At 47.3% G+C, this 22,327-nt stretch overlaps 1 protein-coding gene across 2 annotated transcripts in view; it reads right to left on the bottom strand.

Moving 5' to 3' along the window:
- The window catches only part of LOC137647163 (NFX1-type zinc finger-containing protein 1-like), a 181,233-nt gene that overhangs the window by 17,685 nt on the left and 141,221 nt on the right, over positions 1-22,327 (bottom strand). For both annotated transcript variants that reach the window (XM_068380441.1, XM_068380442.1), the window contains exons 10-12: positions 14,761-14,872; positions 11,731-11,951; positions 11,033-11,274 (exon numbers count right to left, since the gene is read on the bottom strand). In XM_068380441.1, the coding sequence (XP_068236542.1) occupies positions 11,033-11,274; positions 11,731-11,951; positions 14,761-14,872 (575 nt within the window). The remainder of the gene's footprint in view (positions 1-11,032; positions 11,275-11,730; positions 11,952-14,760; positions 14,873-22,327) is intronic.

Genomic DNA, 22,327 nt, shown 5'->3' on the forward strand with positions numbered 1-22,327 from the left:
AGAGCCTTAAAGCCCGTTGGGGTTTGACCCCTAAACGCAAGTATGACCCCGCAAATTATCAAGCCCGGGGTAGGAAGAAGCTTAGACCATATACCTCCACCCAGTTCAGGCAACAACAGAGTGCTTCATCCAACTTCCGGCTGCCTCTTCCTCCATCTTCTGTTGTCCCTGCACAGCCTTCCACCTCTCGGGCTCCTTCGGATGACTATGTCACCGTTCTGCTACCTAAGAGCCAGCTTTCTGGTGCCTCCGCCACTTCCCCTGCCTTTAACCAGTCTTACGAGGCTCATAGCTCTTCCCAGAGTTATGGTAGAGGTAGAGGCTACCACCGTGGCTCTAACCAGAACAAAGGCAGGGGAAGAGCCTTTCGCAGAGGAAAGAACTTCCGAGGCGGACGTGGAGGCAACTCCTCAAACCAATACTGAGGTGCAGCAGGTAGGGGGGAGGCTCTATGCCTTCCGCAACAAATGGAGGTTCAGTCCTTGGGCGTTCAGTATCATCTCCAAGGGACTGGGGTGGAGTTGGATTCAAGGACCTCCTCCTCCGAACAAATTTCGTCAACATTCCACTCCGGACCTGGTCGAATTTGTCCAGGATCGCCATACAAGAAACGAAACATCTGAAGTTTCAAGGTCGGCTGTTCAGTGTCCCGAAGAAGGATTCAGACAAGAGAAGAGTGATTCTAGATCTATCCCTTCTCAACTTGTCCATTCAATGCGACAAGTTTCGAATGCTTACCGTCTCGCAGGTGCGGACCTTACTTCCCCGTGGGGCCGTCACCACCTCTATCGATCTTACAGACGCCTACTATCACGTCCCGATAGCGAGACACTTCCGTCCGTACCTAGGCTTTCGCTTAGGGGACAAAAGTTACTCCTTCAAGGTGATGCCTTTCGGGCTCAACATCGCCCCAAGGATCTTCACAAAACTAGCAGAAGTCGCTGTTCAGGAACTCAGGAATCAAGGGATTCAAGTAGTAGCCTATCTGGACGACTGGCTCATTTGGTCAGACACCTCCCAAAATTGCCTAAAAGCCACTCACAAAGTCATCCATTATCTTCAGTCTCTAGGCTTCCAGATCAACTTCAAGAAGTCCCGTCTTCTTCCAAAATCGAAGTTCCAATGGCTCGGCCTGCAATGGGATCTTATATCTCATACTCTGTGTCTTCCCAGACCCAAGAGGTTAGAGATTGCAAGGAACACCAAACGCTTTCTCAAAGACAAAGTAAGTTCCAGACGACTCCAAGAGAAGATTCTGGGGTCCCTTCAGTTTGCCTCAGTGACGGATCTTCTTCTGAAGGCAAAATTGAAAGATATCAATCGTGTCTGGCGTTCGAGGGCGAACCGGAAGCTCCGGGACAGGAAAGTCCGCCTTCCTCCCATTCTACGGGAAAGACTTCTTCCTTGGACAAGAGCAAACAGTCTGTCAAAGTCAGTTCCCCTTCGATTTCCGCCTCCGGAATTAATCATTCACACAGATGCATCCTTATCAGGTTGGGGCGGCTATTCTCAGCTCAAGAAAGTTCAAGGTCTTTGGACTCCCTTGTTCCGCCATTTTCACATCAATGTGCTAGAGGCCATGGCAGTTCTTCTAACCCTGAAACGTCTCGATCTTCCCAAGAAACAACACCTTCGTCTGGTCCTCGACAGCGAAGTGGTGGTCCGCTGCCTCAACAGAGGCGGGTCAAAGTCAGGGCCTCTGAACCATGTTCTAGTAGCCATATTCTCCCTAGCAGCCTCGAACCGTTGGCATCTTTCAGCTGTCCACCTGGCGGGAGTCCGGAATGTAGTGGCAGACGCCCTGTCCCGGACCTCCCCTCTAGAATCGGAATGGTCACTCGATCTAAAGTCATTTCGGTGGATTCTCTCTCAGGTTCCCGGTCTCCAAGTGGACCTCTTCGCCACGGAATCCAACCACAAATTGAGAGTATATGTGGCTCCCAATCTAGACCCTCAGGCTTACGCCACAGACGCCATGTCACAGAATTGGGACAACTGGGAAAAGATTTATCTCTTTCCCCCGGTGAATCTTTTACTGAAAGTTCTAGACAAACTGAGATCCTTCAAGGGACAAGTAGCCTTGGTCGCACCCAACTGGCCCAAGAGCAACTGGTATCCTCTCCTGCGGGAGTTGAGACTATACCCTCACCCGATACCCAATCCGGTTCTGTCTCAGATAGTACAAACACGCGTTGTGTACGCTTTCTCAAACATTCAGAGCGCCCTAACTTTATGGACTTTATGAAGTTTGCGGCTATGCATGGTGCCAATATTGATCCTCAAAACACCTTGTTCCTAGAATCGGATAAACGGGATTCCACCATCCGCCAGTATGACTCTGCAGTTAAAAAGTTGGCAAAATTTTTAATAGACTCAGACGTGAACTGTATGAACTTGAACCTTACAGTCACTTTCTTTAGATCTTTACTAGAATCAGGTCTGGCAGCCAATACTATCACCACTATTAAATCGGCTCTGAAAAAGATCTTCCAAGTGGGTTTTAACATAGACTTAACCGACTCTTTGTTAGCTTCAATTCCGAAAGCTTGTGCCAGACTGGAACCGGTTACTCGTCCTACCCCGGTGACCTGGTTCCTTAATGACGTACTCAAATTGGCTTCTGATACCATTAACAGTTCTTGTGATTACATGCCCCTTCTCAGGAAAACACTTTTCCTAGTGAGCTTGGCTTCCGGGGCAAGAATTTCTGAATTGGCAGCCTTGTCGAGACCCAGGTCATATTGACTTTCTGCCTTCAGGAGAGGTCCTTCTTTCTCCTAACAAATTCTTTTTGGCTAAGAATGAAGACCCTCAGAACAGATGGACCTCCTGGAAAATTGTTCCCCTCACGCAAGATCCGTCGCTGTGCCCTGTCACTACTCTTAGGTCTTATTTATCCCGGACCTCCTCTAACTCCTCGGGGCCTCTATTCGTTAGAGAACAAGGCGGTACCATTACTATTAAAGGGATCAGGCAACAAATTTTGTATTTTATTAAACAAGCTAACCCTGACTCTTTTCCTCTTGCACATGATATCAGGGCGGTTGCCACCTCGGTGAACTTCTTTCACCACATGAATTTTACAGACCTTTCCAGGTATATAGGGTGGAAATCACCGTCAGTGTTCAAGAAACACTACCTTAAACATTTGGAAGCCCTAAAATTTTCTACAGTAGCCGCAGGGAGCGTAGTTACTCCCAAGTAACTCACAGGTTAATGCCTTGACTCTTTATCTCCCTCTTACCTGCCTCATTTATACCCTATTGTATTCGTTGGTCTCGCACCTGAATACTGTTATTATATTTGTAAATTTTATGCTCCTGAGTATCTGTATATATTATCACTCACGGCATTATTATACCTACCTTATTGGATTTATGTTCATATTTAAGATACCCTTATAATTGTTTTTTGGTACTCATCTCTGATTAAAGCATCCTGTATTTCCCTTACGCTTATGTTTTTTCCTTTAATTTGCAAGTTTGGTGACATTTTTCTCTTGTATAGATTCACTGGGCGGCACAGGTTCGAGCCCAGAAAAGGGATTTTGACGTAGGAAAAATCTATTTCTGGGCGAAGGACCTGTGCCGCCCAGTGAACCCTCCCAGCTCCTCTCCCTTGGAGTCCCCAAACTTTGGGTGCTAAGGAGTTGGGTTCTGAGCGGATGCATTGTTAGTAGTACCGAGTGAGGTTGAACGGCTCTCCTCTATTGGGGTTCTCTGTCGTGGATTAATCTAAATAGTGCGGGACCTCTGGAATATACGCCCAATTTTATACCGACACCAATAGGTGAGCGAGCTAGTTAACCTAGCACTCCTTTACATTTTTTCTCTGGTATATTTAGCAGTAAATTACCTAAGAATAAGTGATAAATGGAGCTTATTCACTGGGCGGCACAGGTCCTTCGCCCAGAAATAGATTTTTCCTACGTCAAAATCCCTTTTATAATCAAAATAACATTTTTCAATATTTAACTTAGCCGGTGATTATATAGCTGATTCACACCCAGGATGGTGGGTAGAGACCAGTAATATATGTTTACACTTTTATGAGCTAAGAGTTTTTTATTTCATTTTAGAAGTTATCAAAATAACAAAAACAAAATAAATAGGTACCTGGTAAGGAAGTCGACTTGAACAATTACTCTGCCTTTTAAGTACGTCTTCCTTACGGAGCCTCGTGATCCTCTTAGGATGCTGATCGACCCCTAGGATCTGAAGTATCAAGGGTTGCAACCCATACAACAGGACCTCATCAAAACCCTAATCTAGGCGCTCTCAAGAAATGACTCTGACCACCCGCCAAATCAACCAGGATGCGAAAGGTTTCTTAGCCTTCCGGACAACCCAAAAAAAACCACACTAAAAACATTTCAAGAGAAAGATTAAAAGGGTATGGAATTAGGGAATTGTAGTGGTTGAGCCCTCACTGCTACGAATGGTCCCAGTGTGTAGCAGTCCTCGTAAAGAGACTGGACATCCTTTAGATAAAAAGACGCAAACACTGACTTGCTTCTCCAATAGGTTGCGTCCATTATACTTCGCAGAGATCTATTTTGCTTAAAGGCCACGGAAGTTGCGACAGCTCTAACTTCGTGTGTCCTCACCTTAAGCAATGCTTGGTCTTCCTCACTCAGATGTGAATGAGCTTCTCGTATTAACAGTCTGATAAAGTAGGATAAAGCATTCTTTGACATAGGCAAAGATGGTTTCTTAACTGAACACCATAAAGCTTCAGATTGGCCTCGTAAAGGTTTAGTTCGCTTTAAATAGAACTTAAGAGCTCTCACAGGGCATAAGACTCTTTCTAGTTCATTGCCTACCATATTCGATAAGCTGGGAATATCGAACGATTTCGGCCAAGGTCGAGAAGGCAGCTCATTTTTGGCTAGAAAACCAAGTTGTAGCGAACATGCAGCTTTTTCTGACGAAAATCCGATGTTCTTGCTGATGGCATGAATCTCACTGACTCTTTTAGCTGTGGCTAAGCATACCAGGAAAAGTGTCTTTAAAGTGAGATCTTTCAGGGAGGCTGATTGTAGCGGCTCAAACCTGTCTGACATGAGGAATCTTAGTACCACGTCTAAATACAAACCAGGTGTAACCAAACGACGCTCCTTCGTGGTCTCAAAAGACTTAAAGAGGTCCTGAAGATCTTTATTGTTGGAAAGATCTAAGCCTCTATGCCGGAAGACCGATGCCAACATGCTTCTGTAGCCCTTGATAGTGGGAGCTGAAAGGGATCGTCCTTTTCTCAGGTATAGGAGAAAGTCAGCTATTTGAGCTACAGAGGTACTGGTCGAGGATACAAAGACTGACTTGCACCAGTTTCGGAAGACTTCCCACTTCGATTGGTAGACTCTAAGGGTGGATGCTCTCCTTGCTCTAGCAATCGCACTGGCTGCCTCCTTCGAAAAGCCTCTAGCTCTCGAGAGTCTTTCGATAGTCTGAAGGCAGTCAGACGAAGAGCGTGGAGGCTTTGGTGTACCTTCTTTACGTGTGGCTGACGTAGAAGGTCCACCCTTAGAGGAAGACTTCTGGGAACGTCTACTAGCCATCGAAGTACCTCGGTGAACCATTCTCTCGCGGGCCAGAGGGGAGCAACTAGCGTCAACCTTGTCCCTTCGTGAGAGGCGAACTTCTGCAGTACCTTGTTGACAATCTTGAACGGTGGGAATGCGTATAGATCTAGATGTGACCAATCTAGGAGAAAGGCATCTATATGTATTGCTGCTGGGTCTGGGACTGGTGAGCAATATATTGGGAGCCTCTTGGTCAGCGAGGTTGCAAAGAGATCTATGGTTGGTTGGCCCCAAGTGGCCCAAAGTGTCTTGCATACATCCTTGTGGAGGGTCCATTCTGTTGGAATTACTTGCCCTTTCCGACTGAGACAATCTGCCATGACATTCAAGTTGCCTTGGATGAACCTCGTTACTAGTGTTATGTCTTGACCTTTTGACCAGATGAGCAGGTCCCTTGCGATCTCGTACAACGTCAGTGAGTGGGTCCCTCCTTGCTTGGAGATGTACGCCAAGGCAGTGGTGTTGTCCGAGTTCACTTCCACCACTTTGCCTCGAAGGAGAGACCTGAAGCTTTTCAAGGCCAGATGTACTGCCAGCAGCTCCTTGCAGTTGATATGCATGATCCTTTGACTCGAGTTCCAGTCCTGAACATTCCCGACCGTCTAATGTCGCGCCCCAGCCTACGTCCGATGCGTCCGAGAAGAGAACGTGGTTGGGAGTCTGAACAGCCAGGGGAAGACCCTCTCTTAGGTTGATACTGTCCTTCCACCAAGTCAGACAAGACTTCATCTTTTCGGAAATGGGGATCGAGACCGCTTCTAGCGTCTTGTCCTTTTTCCAGTGAAAAGCCAGATGGTATTGAAGAGGACGGAGGTGTAGTCTTCCTAATGACACAAATTGTTCCAGGGATGATAGCGTCCCTACCAGACTCATCCACTGCCTGACTGAGCAGTGTTCCTTCTTCAGCATGTTCTGGATGCATACCTGGGCTTGGCTTTTTCTGGGGGCCGACGGAAAAGCCCGAAAAGCTAGACTGTGAATCTCCATCCCTAAATACACAATAGTTTGGGATGGGACCAGTTGCGACTTTTCCATATTGACAAGGAGACCCAATTCCTTGGTCAGATCTAGAGTCCACTTTAGATCCTTCAGACAGCGACGACTGGAAGAGGCTCTTAGAAGCCAGTCGTCCAAATAAAGGGAGGCTCGGATGTCCGATAAATGGAGGAATTTGGCTACATTCCTTATCAGCCTCGTAAACACAAGAGGAGCTGTGCTTAGGCCAAAGCACAGGGCCTGAAACTGGTAGACCACCTTTTCGAAAACGAATCTCAGAAAAGGTTGGGAGTCCGGGTGGATGGGGACGTGGAAGTAGGCGTCCCTTAGGTCTAATGAGACCATCCAGTCTTTCCTTCTGACCGCTGCTAAGACTGACTTTGTGGTCTCCATGGAGAACGTCTGCTTTGTGACAAAGACATTCAGAGCACTGACGTCTAGCACCGGCCTCCACCCTCCTGTCTTCTTTGAAACCAAGAAGAGGCGGTTGTAGAATCCCGGAGATTGAAGGTCCGAGACTTTGACCACCGCTCCCTTCTCTAGTAAATGAGACACTTCCCGTTTCAAGGCTCGTCTCTTGTCTTCCTCTCTGTACCTAGGAGAGAGATCGATGGGAGACGTTGCTAGAGGAGGTTTCCGTACAAAAGGGATCTTGTACCCCTCTCTGAGCAACTTCACAGATTGTGCATCTGCGCCTCTCTTCTCCCAGGTCTGCCAGAAGTTCTTGAGTCTGGCTCCCACTGCTGTCTGAAGATGCGGGCAGTCAGACTCTGCCCTTATAGGACTTGGATCCTTTCTTCTTCCCTCGTTTCCCTTCGGCACGAGCACCTCCTCTGCTGGAGGCTCTGCCACGAAAGGGCGGAATAAAACGAGACGCTGGAGTGTCCATCCTTGGTCTAGCTGACAAGGTAGGCAAAGGGGGAGCTTTGCGAGCTGAGGACGCAACAAGATCGTGAGTGTCCTTCTGCACTAATGAAGCGGCTATTTCCTTAATCAGGACTTCTGGAAAAAGGCACTTGGAAAGAGGAGCAAAGAGAAGCTCCGATCTCTGGCACGGTGTAACTCCAGCAGAAAGGAATGAGCAGAGATTTTCTCGCTTTTTTAGGACTCCGGACACAAATGATGCAGCAAGCTCATTAGACCCATCATGTACGGCCTTGTCCATGCAGGACATAATGAGCAAGGAAGTCTCTTTATCTGTCGAAGAGATCTTCCTGCTTAGGGCTCCTAGACACCAGTCTAAGAAGTTAAAAACTTCGAAGGCCCTAAAGATTCCTTTCAAAAGGTGGTCCAGGTCCGAAGATGACCAACATATCTTTGAGCGTCTCATGGCAAGGCGGCGGGGAGAGTCTACAAGACTTGAGAAGTCGCCCTGGGCAGAGGCAGGAACTCCCAAGCCGAGAACTTCTCCCGTGGCATACCAGACGCTCGATCTAGAAGAGAGTCTAGCAGGGGGAAAAGCAAAGGCTGTCTTCCCTAAACTCTTCTTGGACTGCAACCATTCTCCTATCACCCGCAAAGCTCTCTTGGACGAGCGTGCGAGGACGAGTCTAGTAAAGGCAGGAGTGGTAGACGGCATGCCTAAAACAAACTCTGAAGGCGGAGAACGAAGAGCCACAGAAACAAACTGGTCAGGAAACAGCTCTTTGAAAATGGCCAAAACTTTTCTAAAGTCCAAAGAGGGTTGAGTAGACTTAGGCTCGTCCAATTCTGATTGTGGTTCATCTATATGTGCAGCAACATCATCATCAGAAAGTTCCTCATCCGACAACTGATGAGGAAACGGCAACGGAGTAGGTAACGGCTGGTTCGCTGAGTCCGGTCGCACTGGTGCATGCGTGACTGAGCCGGGCGCAACGTCATGGAATTGCTGCCCAGTCTGTGAGCTGGCAACAACCATGGTAGCGCGGGGACGCACAGCGTCTACTCCAGACTGTCTAGACTGATGTGGGTGCGCAGTGGAAACCACACTGGGTTGCGGAGGTTGACGCACCGCGTCAAAACAAAGCAACTCTGACGGTTGTTGAACATCCAGAACGTCAACGGCAACCTCCGTGCGTTGCTTAACGTCAACATGCGGCTGCCAGATCACACTGGAACGCATGGGTGGAGGAACTCTCTCAACTGGTGTGCGTGAGAAGGTTACCTCAGCGTCCACAGGACGCACAACCGATCGCGTGGAGGGTTGTAGGCTAGGTACTGCACTAGTTGGTACGGCAGCAACCTTCTCCGCACGAAAGTCCTGCATCAGAGACGTAAGTTTAGACTGCATGTCTTGCAGTAGAGACCACTTGGGGTCTACGGGAGCAGGTGCGGCGACAGACGGTGTTACTGTCTGAAGCGGTACCGCTTTGCCTCTCTTAGGCGGTGAGCAGTCATCGGATGACGGCAACGAGTCCGAACTGACCCAGTGGCTACAACCGGGCCGTTGGACTTGTGCTGAAGGGACCGATTTACGTTTTAACGGTCGCGAGACCTTGGTCCAAAGTTTCTTGCGAGAAACACCTTCAGAAGACGAGGTATAAATGGGCTCTCTCGTCTTAGTTAGGTAGGAGCGATCTTGGGTAGATACGCCCGATACCACGGAGGGAACGTCTGTTCGCTGATTAAAGCCTCTCGAACCCATGCGTCGTACGACATTGCTTCTCCCCTGGACTTGGGAGCTTGCAAGAGGTCCCGGATTAGGAGGACGACAGGCACGAACAGACGAACCCTCAAGCGCAACACTGTCCGCAACACTATCACTAGGCACTTTAACACTTCCCACTGCACTTTGGCACTTAAGCTCCTTCACATCCGCCATGAGCTGATTACGGTCACTAGCAAGGGACTCAACTCTCTCACCCAGAGCTTGGATGGCACGCATCATATCAGCCATCGATGGTTCCTGAGTGCTAGGAGGGGGGTTAGGAGCAACCACTACAGGGGAAGGAATAGGTTGTGGGGCATGAGGAGAGGATATATCAATAGAAAGAACTTCTCCTAACTCTATCTCTCTCTAGCCTACGTGTGTACTTTTAAAATTCGATAAAATCGAATTCCGAAAGGCCAACGCACTCCTCACACCGATCTTCCAATTGACAGGTTTTATCCCGACAATTGGAACAAACAGTGTGAGGGTCGATAGAAGCCTTCGGAAGACGCCTAGAACAGTCCCTAGCATTGCATTTCCTAAATTTGGGGACTTGTGAAGGGTCAGCCATTTTGAATTGGTCAAGGGAAATTCCAAAAAACGATCAAAAAGTCATCAACAAAGAATCCGTTATCAAAAAGAGTTCAAGGATTTGTGTGAAGAAAAACCCTGCACAGCGAAAGCTCAAAACTAGAATATAGTACTTCACCAATTAGATGTGAAAAACTCCAGTTTAGCAACAGCGAGTAAAGTACGTCTTGTCGACACCTCGACAGAGAGAAAATTGAGTCTTTGTTTACATTGAGAGCTGGGTATCTGGTCGACAGATGGCGCTGTTGGGCACACCCGCAACCTGTGTAGCGATCGCTGGCGAGTTTTTCCGTAGAGTTGTCTGTCGAGCAACAGAGTTGCAGCTATATAATCACCGGCTAAGTTAAATATTGAAAAATTTACAATACTGTACAGTCCAACGAATTAAAGACAAACTAATATTCTTATTATAATTGGAGAAATAAATGGCAACAAACAGGTTTCTCTTATTGAGCCATTTAACCTTGAGGATTGATTTGTTTACCTGTGAGGTGGCTGAGGAGAGTCATGCCATTTGCGTATAACTTTTCCTTTTCCTTTTTTTTTTTTTTTTTTTTTTTTTTTTTTTTTTTTTTTTTTTTTTCCCGTTAAGGTCAAACTTGTCAAAACATCTTTGAAGGCATAGCAATAAATTTCAGTTGTGTCATGAAAATTAACCCTTTTACCCCCAATGGACGTACTGGTACGTTTCACAAAACTCGTCCCTTTACCACCATGGACGTACTGGTACGTCCTTGCAAAAAACTACTATTTAACATTTTTTGCATATTTTTTATAACTCTATGAGAAACTTCAGGCATTTTCCAAAAGAATGAGACCAACCTGACCTGTTACAGCAATTTAAAAAATATATATTGCAAAATGTGCTCGAAAAAAAAAAACGCCTGGGGGTTAAGGGTTGGAAAGTTCCAAATAGCTTGAGGGTAAAAGGGTTAATCAAATATTAGAAACTTCTTATGTTCTTCGAGTTAATTTACATACTTTAATTACTTTGATCTTTTTCTATTAAATCATCCAACCATTGTCACTTTTAACAACCCACTAACTTATATTTCAGGTAACTATATAGCAAGCAACTACAAAGTTATAAAAAATCACAATATTTTTCTTGTATGAATAATTTATATTTCAGGCAAAATTCAATGTTTGAATAAATGTTTTATCAACTTGATTTTCTTACCATTTAAAATTATTTCAATGTTTATTCTTTCAAATCAAAATCTTTCCCTTACCTTGCAGAACAAGCTCAATTTCCTTTCTTCTAATGATGGTCTTATTCGTGAAATACTTTCCTTTGACCTTAGAAACATCTTTGTAGGTACCCAAAATGACGTTCTGGAAACGACGATTGTTGTATATGGATTTCCTGCATTTGGGACAAGTCTTCATGCCAATTTCTTCCATGCTTTGTGCTAGCCATCCTTCTAAACCTTGTGCCTCAATGACATGACCACAGTCTTCCAGAAGGACAAACCTGTAATACATTCACTATATACAAAATTTGCTCAAAGACACAGAATATGGATGGCTATTCGGAGGTGACGCTTTCCCAACTACCATTTTTAACTAATTACTAGAAATGCTCTTAAGCCTAAGAAAATGACCTAATTTTACGAGTATCTTTAATTTTCCTAACTAAACATACAAACCACAGTCCTTTTAATAGGCGTATCATTTCTGCAGGTTGGCCAAGACAGCTACCGCCCACTGGGCTACTACCACTAGAGTTATTGGGTCTTTTGACTGGCAAAACAGTTCTACATTGAAGCCCTCTGCCTGGTTAGGCTTCTTTTTCAGACTTTCTAACAAACATGTAATCGATGTAAACTTCCAAAAGGAAACTTATAACCTTGTTAAAGGTATTTCTAATAATACTGGATGATAACAAATAATAAATAACAAACAATAACTACGGATACAACATTCTTACCTTGCATCTGCTTCCTCTTCAAATCCTAACAATACAAATTCTTCCAATTCCTCTTTATCACAAATCCTGCATAATGGAGGGCAAGGATCGCCGCAAAACCCTACGCACGGATGACCACAACCCAAGGGTTTAGTGCAAGGTTGCTGGCACGGAGGAACAGAACACGGTTCTCCGCATCTTTTACCGCAACGCTGATGTTTGCACTTCCAAGTACATGGCTCCTGCAAAATAAAACACTTATATAGCAACCATTCCAGTTACACATTATCATTATTATTATTATTACTTGCTAAGCTACAACCCTAGTTGGAAAAGCAGAATGCTATAAGCCCAGGGGCTCCAACAGGGTAAATAGCCCAGTCAGGAGAGGAAACAAGGAAAAAAAAAAATATTTTAAGAACAGTAACAGCATCAACATAAATATTTCCTATATAAAGTATTAAGAAATTTAACAAAACAAGAAGAGGAGATTTCAGATAGAATAGTTCCCGAGTGTACCCTCAAGCAAGAGAACTCTAACTCAAGACAGTGGAAGACCATGGTACAGAGGTTATGGCACTACCCAAGACTAGAGAACACTGGTTTGATTTTGGAGTACCTTCTCCTAGAAGAGCTGCTTGCCACATTTGGGGTGTATGCACTTCTGATACATTTTGAATCCTCTACAGTATACCCGAACCTTGATTATTTCAGGGATTTTGACGAAGGAAAAATCTATTTCTGGGCTCAACCTGTGTCGCTCCGTGAAATGCTCCTTAAAGCACCATTTAAAAGGTATAAATACTGCTAAATATGCCAGAGAAAAAAGTTGTATGGAATGCTAGAAATATATCCAGCTTGCTCACCCCTAAAAGGGTGTCGGTATTAAAACTGGGGAGAGTGATACCACTACCAGAGACCCTTTCCAATTAGACTTCTCCCTCCTCAAAATCCCCCGTTACTACGAGGTGTCGTTCACTACAGCTACTGCCTTCCCCCCACCACCACCACTACCTATCCTTCTCCCACCATTCGTTGTTAGCCTATAAGCCAATTCAAATTTACTCTTTAGTTATAAGTGAAGGTGAGCACAATGAAGCTCTTAATTAAAGAAGACACATAAGTCGAATGGTTACTAAATTAGTTCCTAGAAAACATGTCAATTTTATTAGCTCTCAGATTTTTTTCATTAGGTGACCTTTTCATTGGAATATTGTTTTCATTTAGGTTGACCTACATCACATGGAGATTACTTAAAATGAAAATTATAGCCTTTCAACAAACCTAACGACAATACGTCATTAGAAATCAATAAATTATCATTATCATCAAGCAGAATCCGAGGTCATCGACTAAGACACCATAATTCTACTCTGGAGTTTCCCGAAAGTTTATTATTAACCCTTTTACCCCCAGGCTCTTTGGGAATTTCCAACCCTTAACCCCCAGGGGGTTATTTTTTTCCCAGCACATTTTGTAGTATATTTTTTTCAAATTGCTCTAACAGCCTTAATTTTTGTCATAGAGAGGTCAGGTTGGTCTCATTCTCTTGGAGAATGCCTGAATTTTCACAAAAAAATTTAAAAAATATGAAAAAAAAATTTGTTATAGCATTTTTTTTGCAAGGACGTACCGGTACGTCCATGGGGGTAAAGGGATGAGTTTTGTGAAACGTACCAGTACGTCCTTTGGGGGTAAAAGGGTTAAAAGACAATGGAAACAGGAATAATGCAAATATAAAGAAATGAGACAGCTCGGTTAAGAGTGAAAAGAACTTTCAGTGCCACCTATAATACGTAAGGAAGGTACGCTGCGAACAACAGACCCTTAAAAGGAAGCTGTGGAAGGGATATCCAGTTGTGAGTACCTTATGTTCAAAGCTGCATGATAAGCATTAAGTTATGAAAACCACGATAAGCATTTAAGTTCTGAAAACCACAAGTTAAAACAATGAAACTAAGTGAAATCAATCATTCTTCTAGTAAAATATTACCTTTGACCATTTAAATATTACAAGAAATTATCCTTATTTATTTACGGAAGTGTACTAACTAGATGTATACAGTAATTATGTTGTACGTCAGGTTTTATATAGAAAAATTGAAATAGTACTGGCATTTATCTAAAGAGGTAAATTTCAAGTCTCCCAAGTCCCCTAATATCTACAGTTGTTTGAACAAATCCTTCAAGTCAATATGGCACGGTACTGGCAATATTAACATCAGCACATCTTTCTCCCTCTCTCTCACATACGTCCAGTAAATACCTTTTAATATGCAATACAACACAAAACTATTTAGTAGAAAAAATTAATGATCTGTTCTGTATGTCGCTGTAGTAATATGATACTGCTTAGTATGATGATAATAACAGCGAAAAAAAATAGTCTGGAATAGTCACTCTTATAACATACTAAAGTGAGACCTCTCCTCCATTCCCCACAATTAATTCTGTATTCTTGGGACAGAGTTTGGAGTTAAAACAAGTTTCATACGGATCTTTGGGTACGTGCAGTAATGGTCTTTTAATCAAGCATAGCAATAGTTGGTATGAGTGGGTATTTCCTGTCCACAGAATTTTCTGTCAATATTAAAAGTCCAGTAAGTAAGAGATGATGAATGGAGAAGTATTGACTTAAAAGTTCAAGATAAGACAACTGATAGAGACCCTTTGTGTCAATAGGCATAGATGGAAAACATTACAGTATGCATTTATATATATTTGGTTGTTTCATGTTATATAAGTTCATTGTTCATTGCTTTCTTATTGAGACTATACTACTTCACTACTTTTTGTAAAGACGACATTTAAATTGATGGTCATCTTGACATCAGAACGATTTCTAAATTATTATTATTATTACTTGATAAGCTACAACCCTAATTGGAAAATTGGAAAAGCAAGATGCTTAAAGTCCGAGGTCTCCAATGGGGAAAAACAGCCCAGTGAGAAAAAGAAATAAGGAAATAAATACTCTAGATGAAAAGTAATGAATAAAGAATATAAAATATCCCAATATCAGAAACAATACTAAAACAAATCTGACATTACCTGACAAGAATTGCAAGGTAAGCCACACTTCTTTCTGCACTGACTGTGTTCGCATTTCCAATTGCACATCTCCTGACATGGTGGACAGTCAGCACTGCAAGGAAACTGACATCTGAAAATATAAGTTATACATTATTAATTGAAAACCTCCATACTTTACCGATATTTTTTGCTTCATCAAAACCTGTTACAGTACTGTCTTTTGGATATGACAAATTCGAAAATAATTTTTATTTTTCCTAACCATACAAAACTTAGCTATTTACATTGGGTTTACCTTTTAGCGCAGCTGAAATGGCGAGCCATTAGAATTTAACGAGGGTGTATTACCCCCGCGCTAGTTAGCGCGCGGGGGGGGGGGGGGGTAAGCTAGCCACCCCCCCCCCTCACACACAGATGAATGCTCACTTTCACTTAGAGGTAGGACTTGTCTTGGGGGACAGGGCTGGCGGGCAAATATGTGTAAATAGCTAAGGTTTGTATGGTTAGGAAAAATACAAATCATCTTCTAATTTGTCTTTTGTTCCGTAACCGAAATACAAACCACGCTATTTACATTGGGTGACCTACCCATTAGGTAGGGTGGAAAGTCACCAGCCATCCTGGCTTTGGCTTTACCCGGGGACTCAGAATCCGAGTGAGTCGCACTCAAGAAAAGGAGTCTCTGCACCTCACAAGTTCCTTGCTCCGCAAGGAACCGTGTGGCCTACATAAGCTTGTGTGTGAAGGAAGAAGTGTGACCCGTCCTAGGCAGTTGACCTGGAGTTCCAGAAGGAACTCTGGGTTAGGACGTTCCCAATACCACCTCGTCAGGGTATGGGGGACGCGACAGTATTGACTCAATACTCGGAACACAAGGAAGCATGGTTTACCTGCAGAGGTTCGAGGTCAGCTATGCAGAGACCAGGATGCTGCTTCCCCGTAGAGGGGATGATGAAGAAAGAAATAAGGGCCAGACATACTTCTTTCGTTCATGCAGACTAAAACCTGATAACAATGCCCTCAACCTTCTGCTACCTGTCCAAAAAGGAGCCTGAGGTTAGACCAGCTGTTGTGTAGCCACCACAGAGTGATAGAAAATGTATCGAGACTCCTGTGGGTCACGCCCTGCAGAAAGCGGGCTGCGAAGGTCATTAGACGCTTCCAGACTCCAGCTTGTAGCACCTGCGTCACAGAGTAGTATTACTCGAAGGCGAGGGACATTGCGATGTATCCAACATCGTGCTGTAGGGCGACGTGACGGGGGAGGGTCTGGAGACAGGTCGAGATGAAAGTCCTTGAGTCCGGGCTGAAGAGATATACTGGTGACTCTCCCCCGTGTCCTCCTTGTGCTCCTAAATCGGCTGCAACTGAGGACAAACTGCAGCTGTTCCCAAAGCTAACCTCTCGATTCCTTTACTGGCAAGAAAGAGAAGGTCTTGGGACATCAGATACAGAATGGAGACTCGAAATCTTGAAGGAATTGGACCGAAGGGCCGGGACCCCCAGATTCTGAGTCTAGCCAACAACTCAGGAGCAAACCTGAATGTTGCCTTCCCCTTTTCCTTAGAAAGGGCGGAGTCGTACGAGACCAAGAAGATTGCTTACACACTGGCCGTGGCCAGAGTGAGCAGGAGACCCAAGGCGGAATACAATCCGAGGCCTGTCGTAAAGGGTCTTGAGAAGATCTCTTAAAGGACTAAAAGTCCGAGCCATGCTCCAAGTTGGAGGTCTTCCTCCGACTAGGGCAGGGACGATCGTAGCTTCGCATGAGCGAGGAAAGATCTAGCGGGCAGGAAAAAGTTATTCCTTTAAGCCTGAAGGTCAGGGAAAGGCTGAGCGACAGGCTTCACTGCCGAGAGCGGAAAGGAGTTTCCTCCCCCCGAAAGGCAATAAGACCGTTACGTTATTGCTGGAGAAGAGACCTCAAGGGAAGAGGTATATCTCCCACGGCACCAGCCACAGAAGACTCTTCACTTTGCCTGGAAGACCCCTGCGGATGACTATCGCAGATGACGCGACCTCCGTACCGCGACTGTAGCGGGTTGTCTCTTCTTGAGGAGGAGGCGTAGTGTCTCCAGGCATGAAGCCGAAGCGACGCCCAGGTTCAGGAGAGCTGTCGCAGTGTGGTTGTTTGATTAGTCTGCGCCGTGGGAGAAGCTCTCCCGGGAGTTTCGTCAGGGGAAGCAGAGGGTCCAGAAACCGTTCTGCGCATAGTCCCAGTGGAGCTCTCCCATTGAAAGGTTGACAGACAACCTGGTCTTGTTGAGACCCATTGTCCACAGGCAAAAAGGAGGGAAGACGCAGGCGTCGAAGTTGTCCCACCATCACCGGAATGCATCTTGCCAGAGTCTCGGGGTCTGAGACTGGGGGGAAGAACAGCGGAAGCTTGAGGTTCCAAGCTGCCGCGATCAGGTCCCCAAGACCAGGACTTGCTGGTTACTCAAGGTCAAAGACCCCCAGGTACACTCTCTCTACGAGGCTCTGCTCGGATAGTCGGAGAGAACATTCCCCTGCCTGGAATGAGAGCCGATGGTGGTATTGAGAGAATCTCAATCATCCCGGTATCTCTACTGCAAGATGTGAAGGTGTGAAAATGCATCCCCTGCTGGTTAGAACACGCCAGAATCATGAAGTCGACGCGCACGGGGCGACTCGGCAGGAGCTGCAGGATCTGCCTGAATGATAGAGAGGTATCCTTCAGGTCTTGACCATAGGCCTGGACCGGAACATGCCCCCCCCCCCCCCCCCCTTTCCTTTGACGAGTCCGAGAACAGCATCAAGAATGTGGGGAAAGGACGAGAATATCCACTACCATCAAGAGGCTCCATAGGTCAACACCCATTGCAGGTCTAATAGTTCCGCTGGTCCCATAGGGGCCAGGAAGTCCGGTTAAACGTTGCCTGAAACCACCGGAACTTGGACCGCCCCACATGGAACTTATCCTGAGGTGACCGTTCGGACTATAGACGGGTCAATAAGGAAAGGAGAACTAGGAAACGTTCCAAGGTAGGGCTGACTGAAAGCTCTGCTTGACTGAGAACAGGTACTGCGACTCTCCTCAGTCTTGCCACAGTCAACTGAAAAGAAGACTCGGAGGATGTGGCAACATCCAAGTACCGACCAGAACCGACGTTGCTTAACCTCGCTGGACGGACGAGAAGCGGGGTTTCCAACGTGGTAAGGCCGTTAACTCAGACTCAATATCATGGCCAGATACTCCAGATGTTGAGGCAGAAGAAGAGAAGGCTCCAAGCAAAATACCATGAACCCACACTCATGGTAAGCATCTGGAAGCTTGTCCCGGCGCTAAAGAAGGTCGAACCCGAGCCTACCGGAGTTGACCAACCCTCCAAAAAGCAGAGGAGGCGGAAGCCTGCACCTGAGCGGCCATGAGGAAAGCAGGGAGAGTTCTCTGGGGAAAAAAACCTGCTATGCCAAGGCGGGATAGCCACACTGCATCATAAGCAGGAATACTTGCAGTCTAGGCTGAATTCGACGAGCTCCCTGGAAGATGGATGGAATGGAAACTGAAAGTACCCGTCCTTCCGATCCAGGGTTTAAGGAGTCCTGTCGCCTCGTTACCAGTCTGATCGATTCTGCTGTTCTACGCTGGCCGAAGTTTGTTCGACAAACTTGATCTTGATCAGGGTTGAGAGGTCGACTACGGAACCCCCCTCTCAGATCCTTCCTTACAAGAAAGGATCGACTGAAGAGGCCGGGGGTGAAGCCGTCGATGATCCTATGGAGGACCTTCGCCTAAGGTATGGATCATTCTGCCCAAATGGGCAACTCTTGCTGACGCTATGGCCAAGAGGTTCAGAGACACTGAATTCGCTGACAGAGACGGCAGGCGCGATATCCTTGGCTGATCACAGAGATTGTGCGGGAATGGGCATCGGGAAGCTGACATCCGGATGAGTAACCTTAAGCATCCTCCCAGCGAGAAACCTGCAATTCTAGAGTTCGTGAACTCTGCCGCTCCTTTTAGTACTATGCCCCCCCGGGGGAGCCTCCCATGCCATCTGTTCCTGACAGGAGGAAACTGCAATTGGACACCTTGTCCCAGTTGTCGTAGCCGATAACTTAGGCCGACGTGGTTGAAAGAAAAGGGCGCTGGAGCCCTACAGAGTCTGGAAGAAAGCGCCTTGGAGGAGTGAAAACGGAAGTTGATTTCCTCCGCACAGCTGCTGTCTAAGTCTCTGTCCTTGGGCACAAACAAACTCTTCTCATGGATGGAAGGGTGCCTGAGGTTGTCGACCTCCACAGATGAGACACCCGAAGGAAGCCCTCAGTCAGCGCGTCCAGATGGTACAACATCGAGCTTGTCCGCAAGTTAGAAACTTAACGACGAAAGGCCAAGGTGCCTGAGCCCGAGAGGAGGAAAGTACACATGATCTTCCTGTAGCTTCCTTGAACCAAACCTCAGGCCGTAACCGAGGAGGGAAAGGACCTGGTAAGCCCCCAGAGGAAGGGGTAAGCAGTCACCCCTTGGCCGAAGGAGAAATCTCAAACGGAAAGCCACACGCCAAAAATCCTTCCAGGGAATGACGGGGAAGGGCTAACCCAGGTTCTGGAAAGAGGAGTGTTGCTCAGACCTCCCTGAAGTTTCTTCCTATTCTTGTAAGTGTCATGCTCTGCGTTTACGGGGTGAGGCCGTGTTCTGAAAATACGCTCCAGAAGAACTCGCCAGGCTGGCCATGCTGCGGAAACCCCAATGGGAATCGTGGTCACAATCGCCCTGGAGCTCGCGCGATGGTAATTCAAAGATTTGCGAGTGGGCGAACGTGGAAGCGCCCATGCGCGTTCACGCAGAAACGCAAACGAAGATGAGCGAATGAGCCCAGAAGGAGGGCGAGCGTGGTAGGAAGGGCGAGAGCGGGTGGTCAGCGAGCGATAACCCATAGACGAGCAATGGATACTGCAAGAATTAAGCCGACGTTCATGCGAAGAAACACTGTAGGTTCGAGCGATGGAACACTGTAGGTTCGAGCGATGGAACACCGTCGGTTCGCGCGACGGTTCCGTCGGTTCGCGCGACGGTTCCGTCGGTTCGCGCGACGGTTCCGTCGGTTCGCGCGACGGTTCCGTTGGTTCGCGCGACGGAACACCGTCCGTCCGCGCGATGGAATACCGTTGGTTCGCGCGCAGGCGAACATTGGAGAGCATGTGCGCGGACGCGCATGAGCGTAGACATAGGCACGTGGGCATGTGGGCGCACAGGCGAATGATCGCGTGGGCGCGCAGGCAAGCAGTCGCGCAGGCGAACGGTCGCGCGGGAGCGCAGGCAAGCGGTCGCGAGGGTGGGCAGGTGAATGAGCGCGAGTCCGAGGCGGCAAACGCAAAGCGTTAGCGCGATGGCGAGGAAACGCGCTACCGCGTGGGCGAAGAAGACCGCTGGGGATATGGATCAACAGGCGATCGGTGGTGAGCTGGTGAGCGCTAACGCGCAGGTTGGCGATGACGCGTTGTGGCATGTCGACACGTTGGCGAGCGATGGCGAGCAGCATGCGCAGGTGGGCGATCGCGCATATGGCGAGCAGCATGCGCAGGTGGGCGATCGCGCGATGGCGAGCAGCATGCGCAGGTGGGCAATCGCGCGATGGCGAGCAGCATGCGCAGGTGGGCGATCGTGCGATGGCAAGCAGCATGCGCAGGTGGGCGATCACGCGATGGCGAGCAGCATCCGCAGGTGAGCAGCATGCGCAGGTGGGCGATCGCGTGATGGCGAGCAGCATGCGCAGGTGGGCGATCGCGCGATGGCGAGCAGCATGCGCAGGTGGGCAATGGCGAGCTAGTAGCTGGCGAACCATGTTCCTTCAGAAGCGTTGGAGAACATTGGCGCGCCGGCTGTAACACACGCGGGCAATCCGGAGATCGCCGAGAGACAGGTGATCGCTGACGTGTAGAACGCTGTTGAATAGGCGATACTAAAATCGCCTGTGCGCGCTGGCGAGCAGGTGAACGCTGGCGAGCAGGTGATCGCTGGCGAGCTGATGATCGCTGACGAGCAGAAGGCAACGCGTGGAAGCCTGCGCATAGAAGAAGAGTCCTTGACCCAGACCTGAACCGAAGTTCTAGATCGCGAGGGCGAACGTGGGCGCGTAACAGGAACCAACAGGAACAGCAGGGATGATCATCATGAGAGCGCTGACAAACTGGAGAGCGCTAGCGATCGGGAAGCGCTGACGAGCAGGAGAGCGCCTGTGCGCTAACACTGAGCAGGAGCAGGAGAGTGCCTGTGCGCTAACACTGAGCAGGAGCAGGAGAGCGCCTGTGCGCTAACACTGAGCAGGAGCAGGAGAGAACACAGCAGAAGGGCGCGCAGGGGAACCCTGACACGCAAGGGAAGAACCCCCGTGGGAGGCAACCCTTTGCCCCGAAGGGAACGTTGTCGTCGGGAGACAGATGTCCATCGGAAGACCGTTGTCTGTCCGCTGGGAGACTGATGTCCGTTGGAAGACCGTTGCCCGTCGGAAGACGAGATCAGACTGCTGTCCATCTGCACCAAGGCGGAAGATCAAGAAGAAGGAGTTGTAGGCTGCAAACAGAGATTCAAAAAGGCGCCTCTTAGCACCCTTATAGGGAGATGAGAGGCCCTTACGACGAGGCGGACGGTGGGCCTTACGGCGAAGGAGGCCAACAGCAGCAGCAGCAGAAGAATCCTCCAAAGAAGAGTCTCTAGGAGTGTACTCTCTCGCGAACGAAAGAGAAACACTTCGTAGAAGAGACTGGTCAGCCAGTGACCTAAAAGGAGCAATCCTCCGAAGAGGGGCTCCTGTAGTTGCCCAGCCCCTTGAGCGAAACTGCAGGTGTGACCGCTCAGCACCAAGAGCATAGTCGCACGAAAAAAAGGCAAGAGAAGAACTCCCCAAAAGGGGAAAAACTCAAGCCTGGACAGGAAAAACTTCCCTCGGAAGGAAAGTTACCCGCCCAAGGAGGCAAGCCTCCTGAGAGTTCTAAAATGAACTGGAGAGCTGTCCGTCGTCACGGGAGTACTTCCAGTAGAAGGAGACACGCCCCTGACGAAATTACAAGGGGGAGGCAGCAACAGCCGAATCCCCCAGGCCTCAACAAGACAGCTCACACCGTTGCCATATAACAGAAACGAACTAGATCGGTAACTGTAAAAAAAAAATAAAACAAAAATCATTAGTACACATTCATTCCCCCGGGAAGGCTCCGAAGAGGAATCCCGAGGGAAAGGAAACAAGAATTACACAACAGGCACGTGCCCTCACAACCACTTACACTCACGGAAGGAGAGCTGTAACCAAAACAGAATTATAACAATTATAATTATGAAACTATGTAATTATGTAATTTAAAAATGAATGAACACTAAAGAAAGACGAAAACCTCGAAAGGAATCGTTCTACGAACTGAAAAATTAACAACTACAATTAGATTCATAAACTAATTGAGACAAACGTACGGCGTAGTAACCCCCCCACACGGAAAAGAAGCTACAAGGGCGTAGTAACACGTAGTAAAAGGGTGAACAACCTCAAGAGAGAGAGAGAGAGAGAAAGACCGAAGTCAAACTCGATCGCCACCCATAAAATTACGCCGTGGTGGCCTAACTGCC

The sequence above is a fragment of the Palaemon carinicauda genome, chromosome 9 (assembly GCF_036898095.1).
Source record: "Palaemon carinicauda isolate YSFRI2023 chromosome 9, ASM3689809v2, whole genome shotgun sequence".
Lineage (NCBI taxonomy): Eukaryota > Metazoa > Arthropoda > Malacostraca > Decapoda > Palaemonidae > Palaemon > Palaemon carinicauda.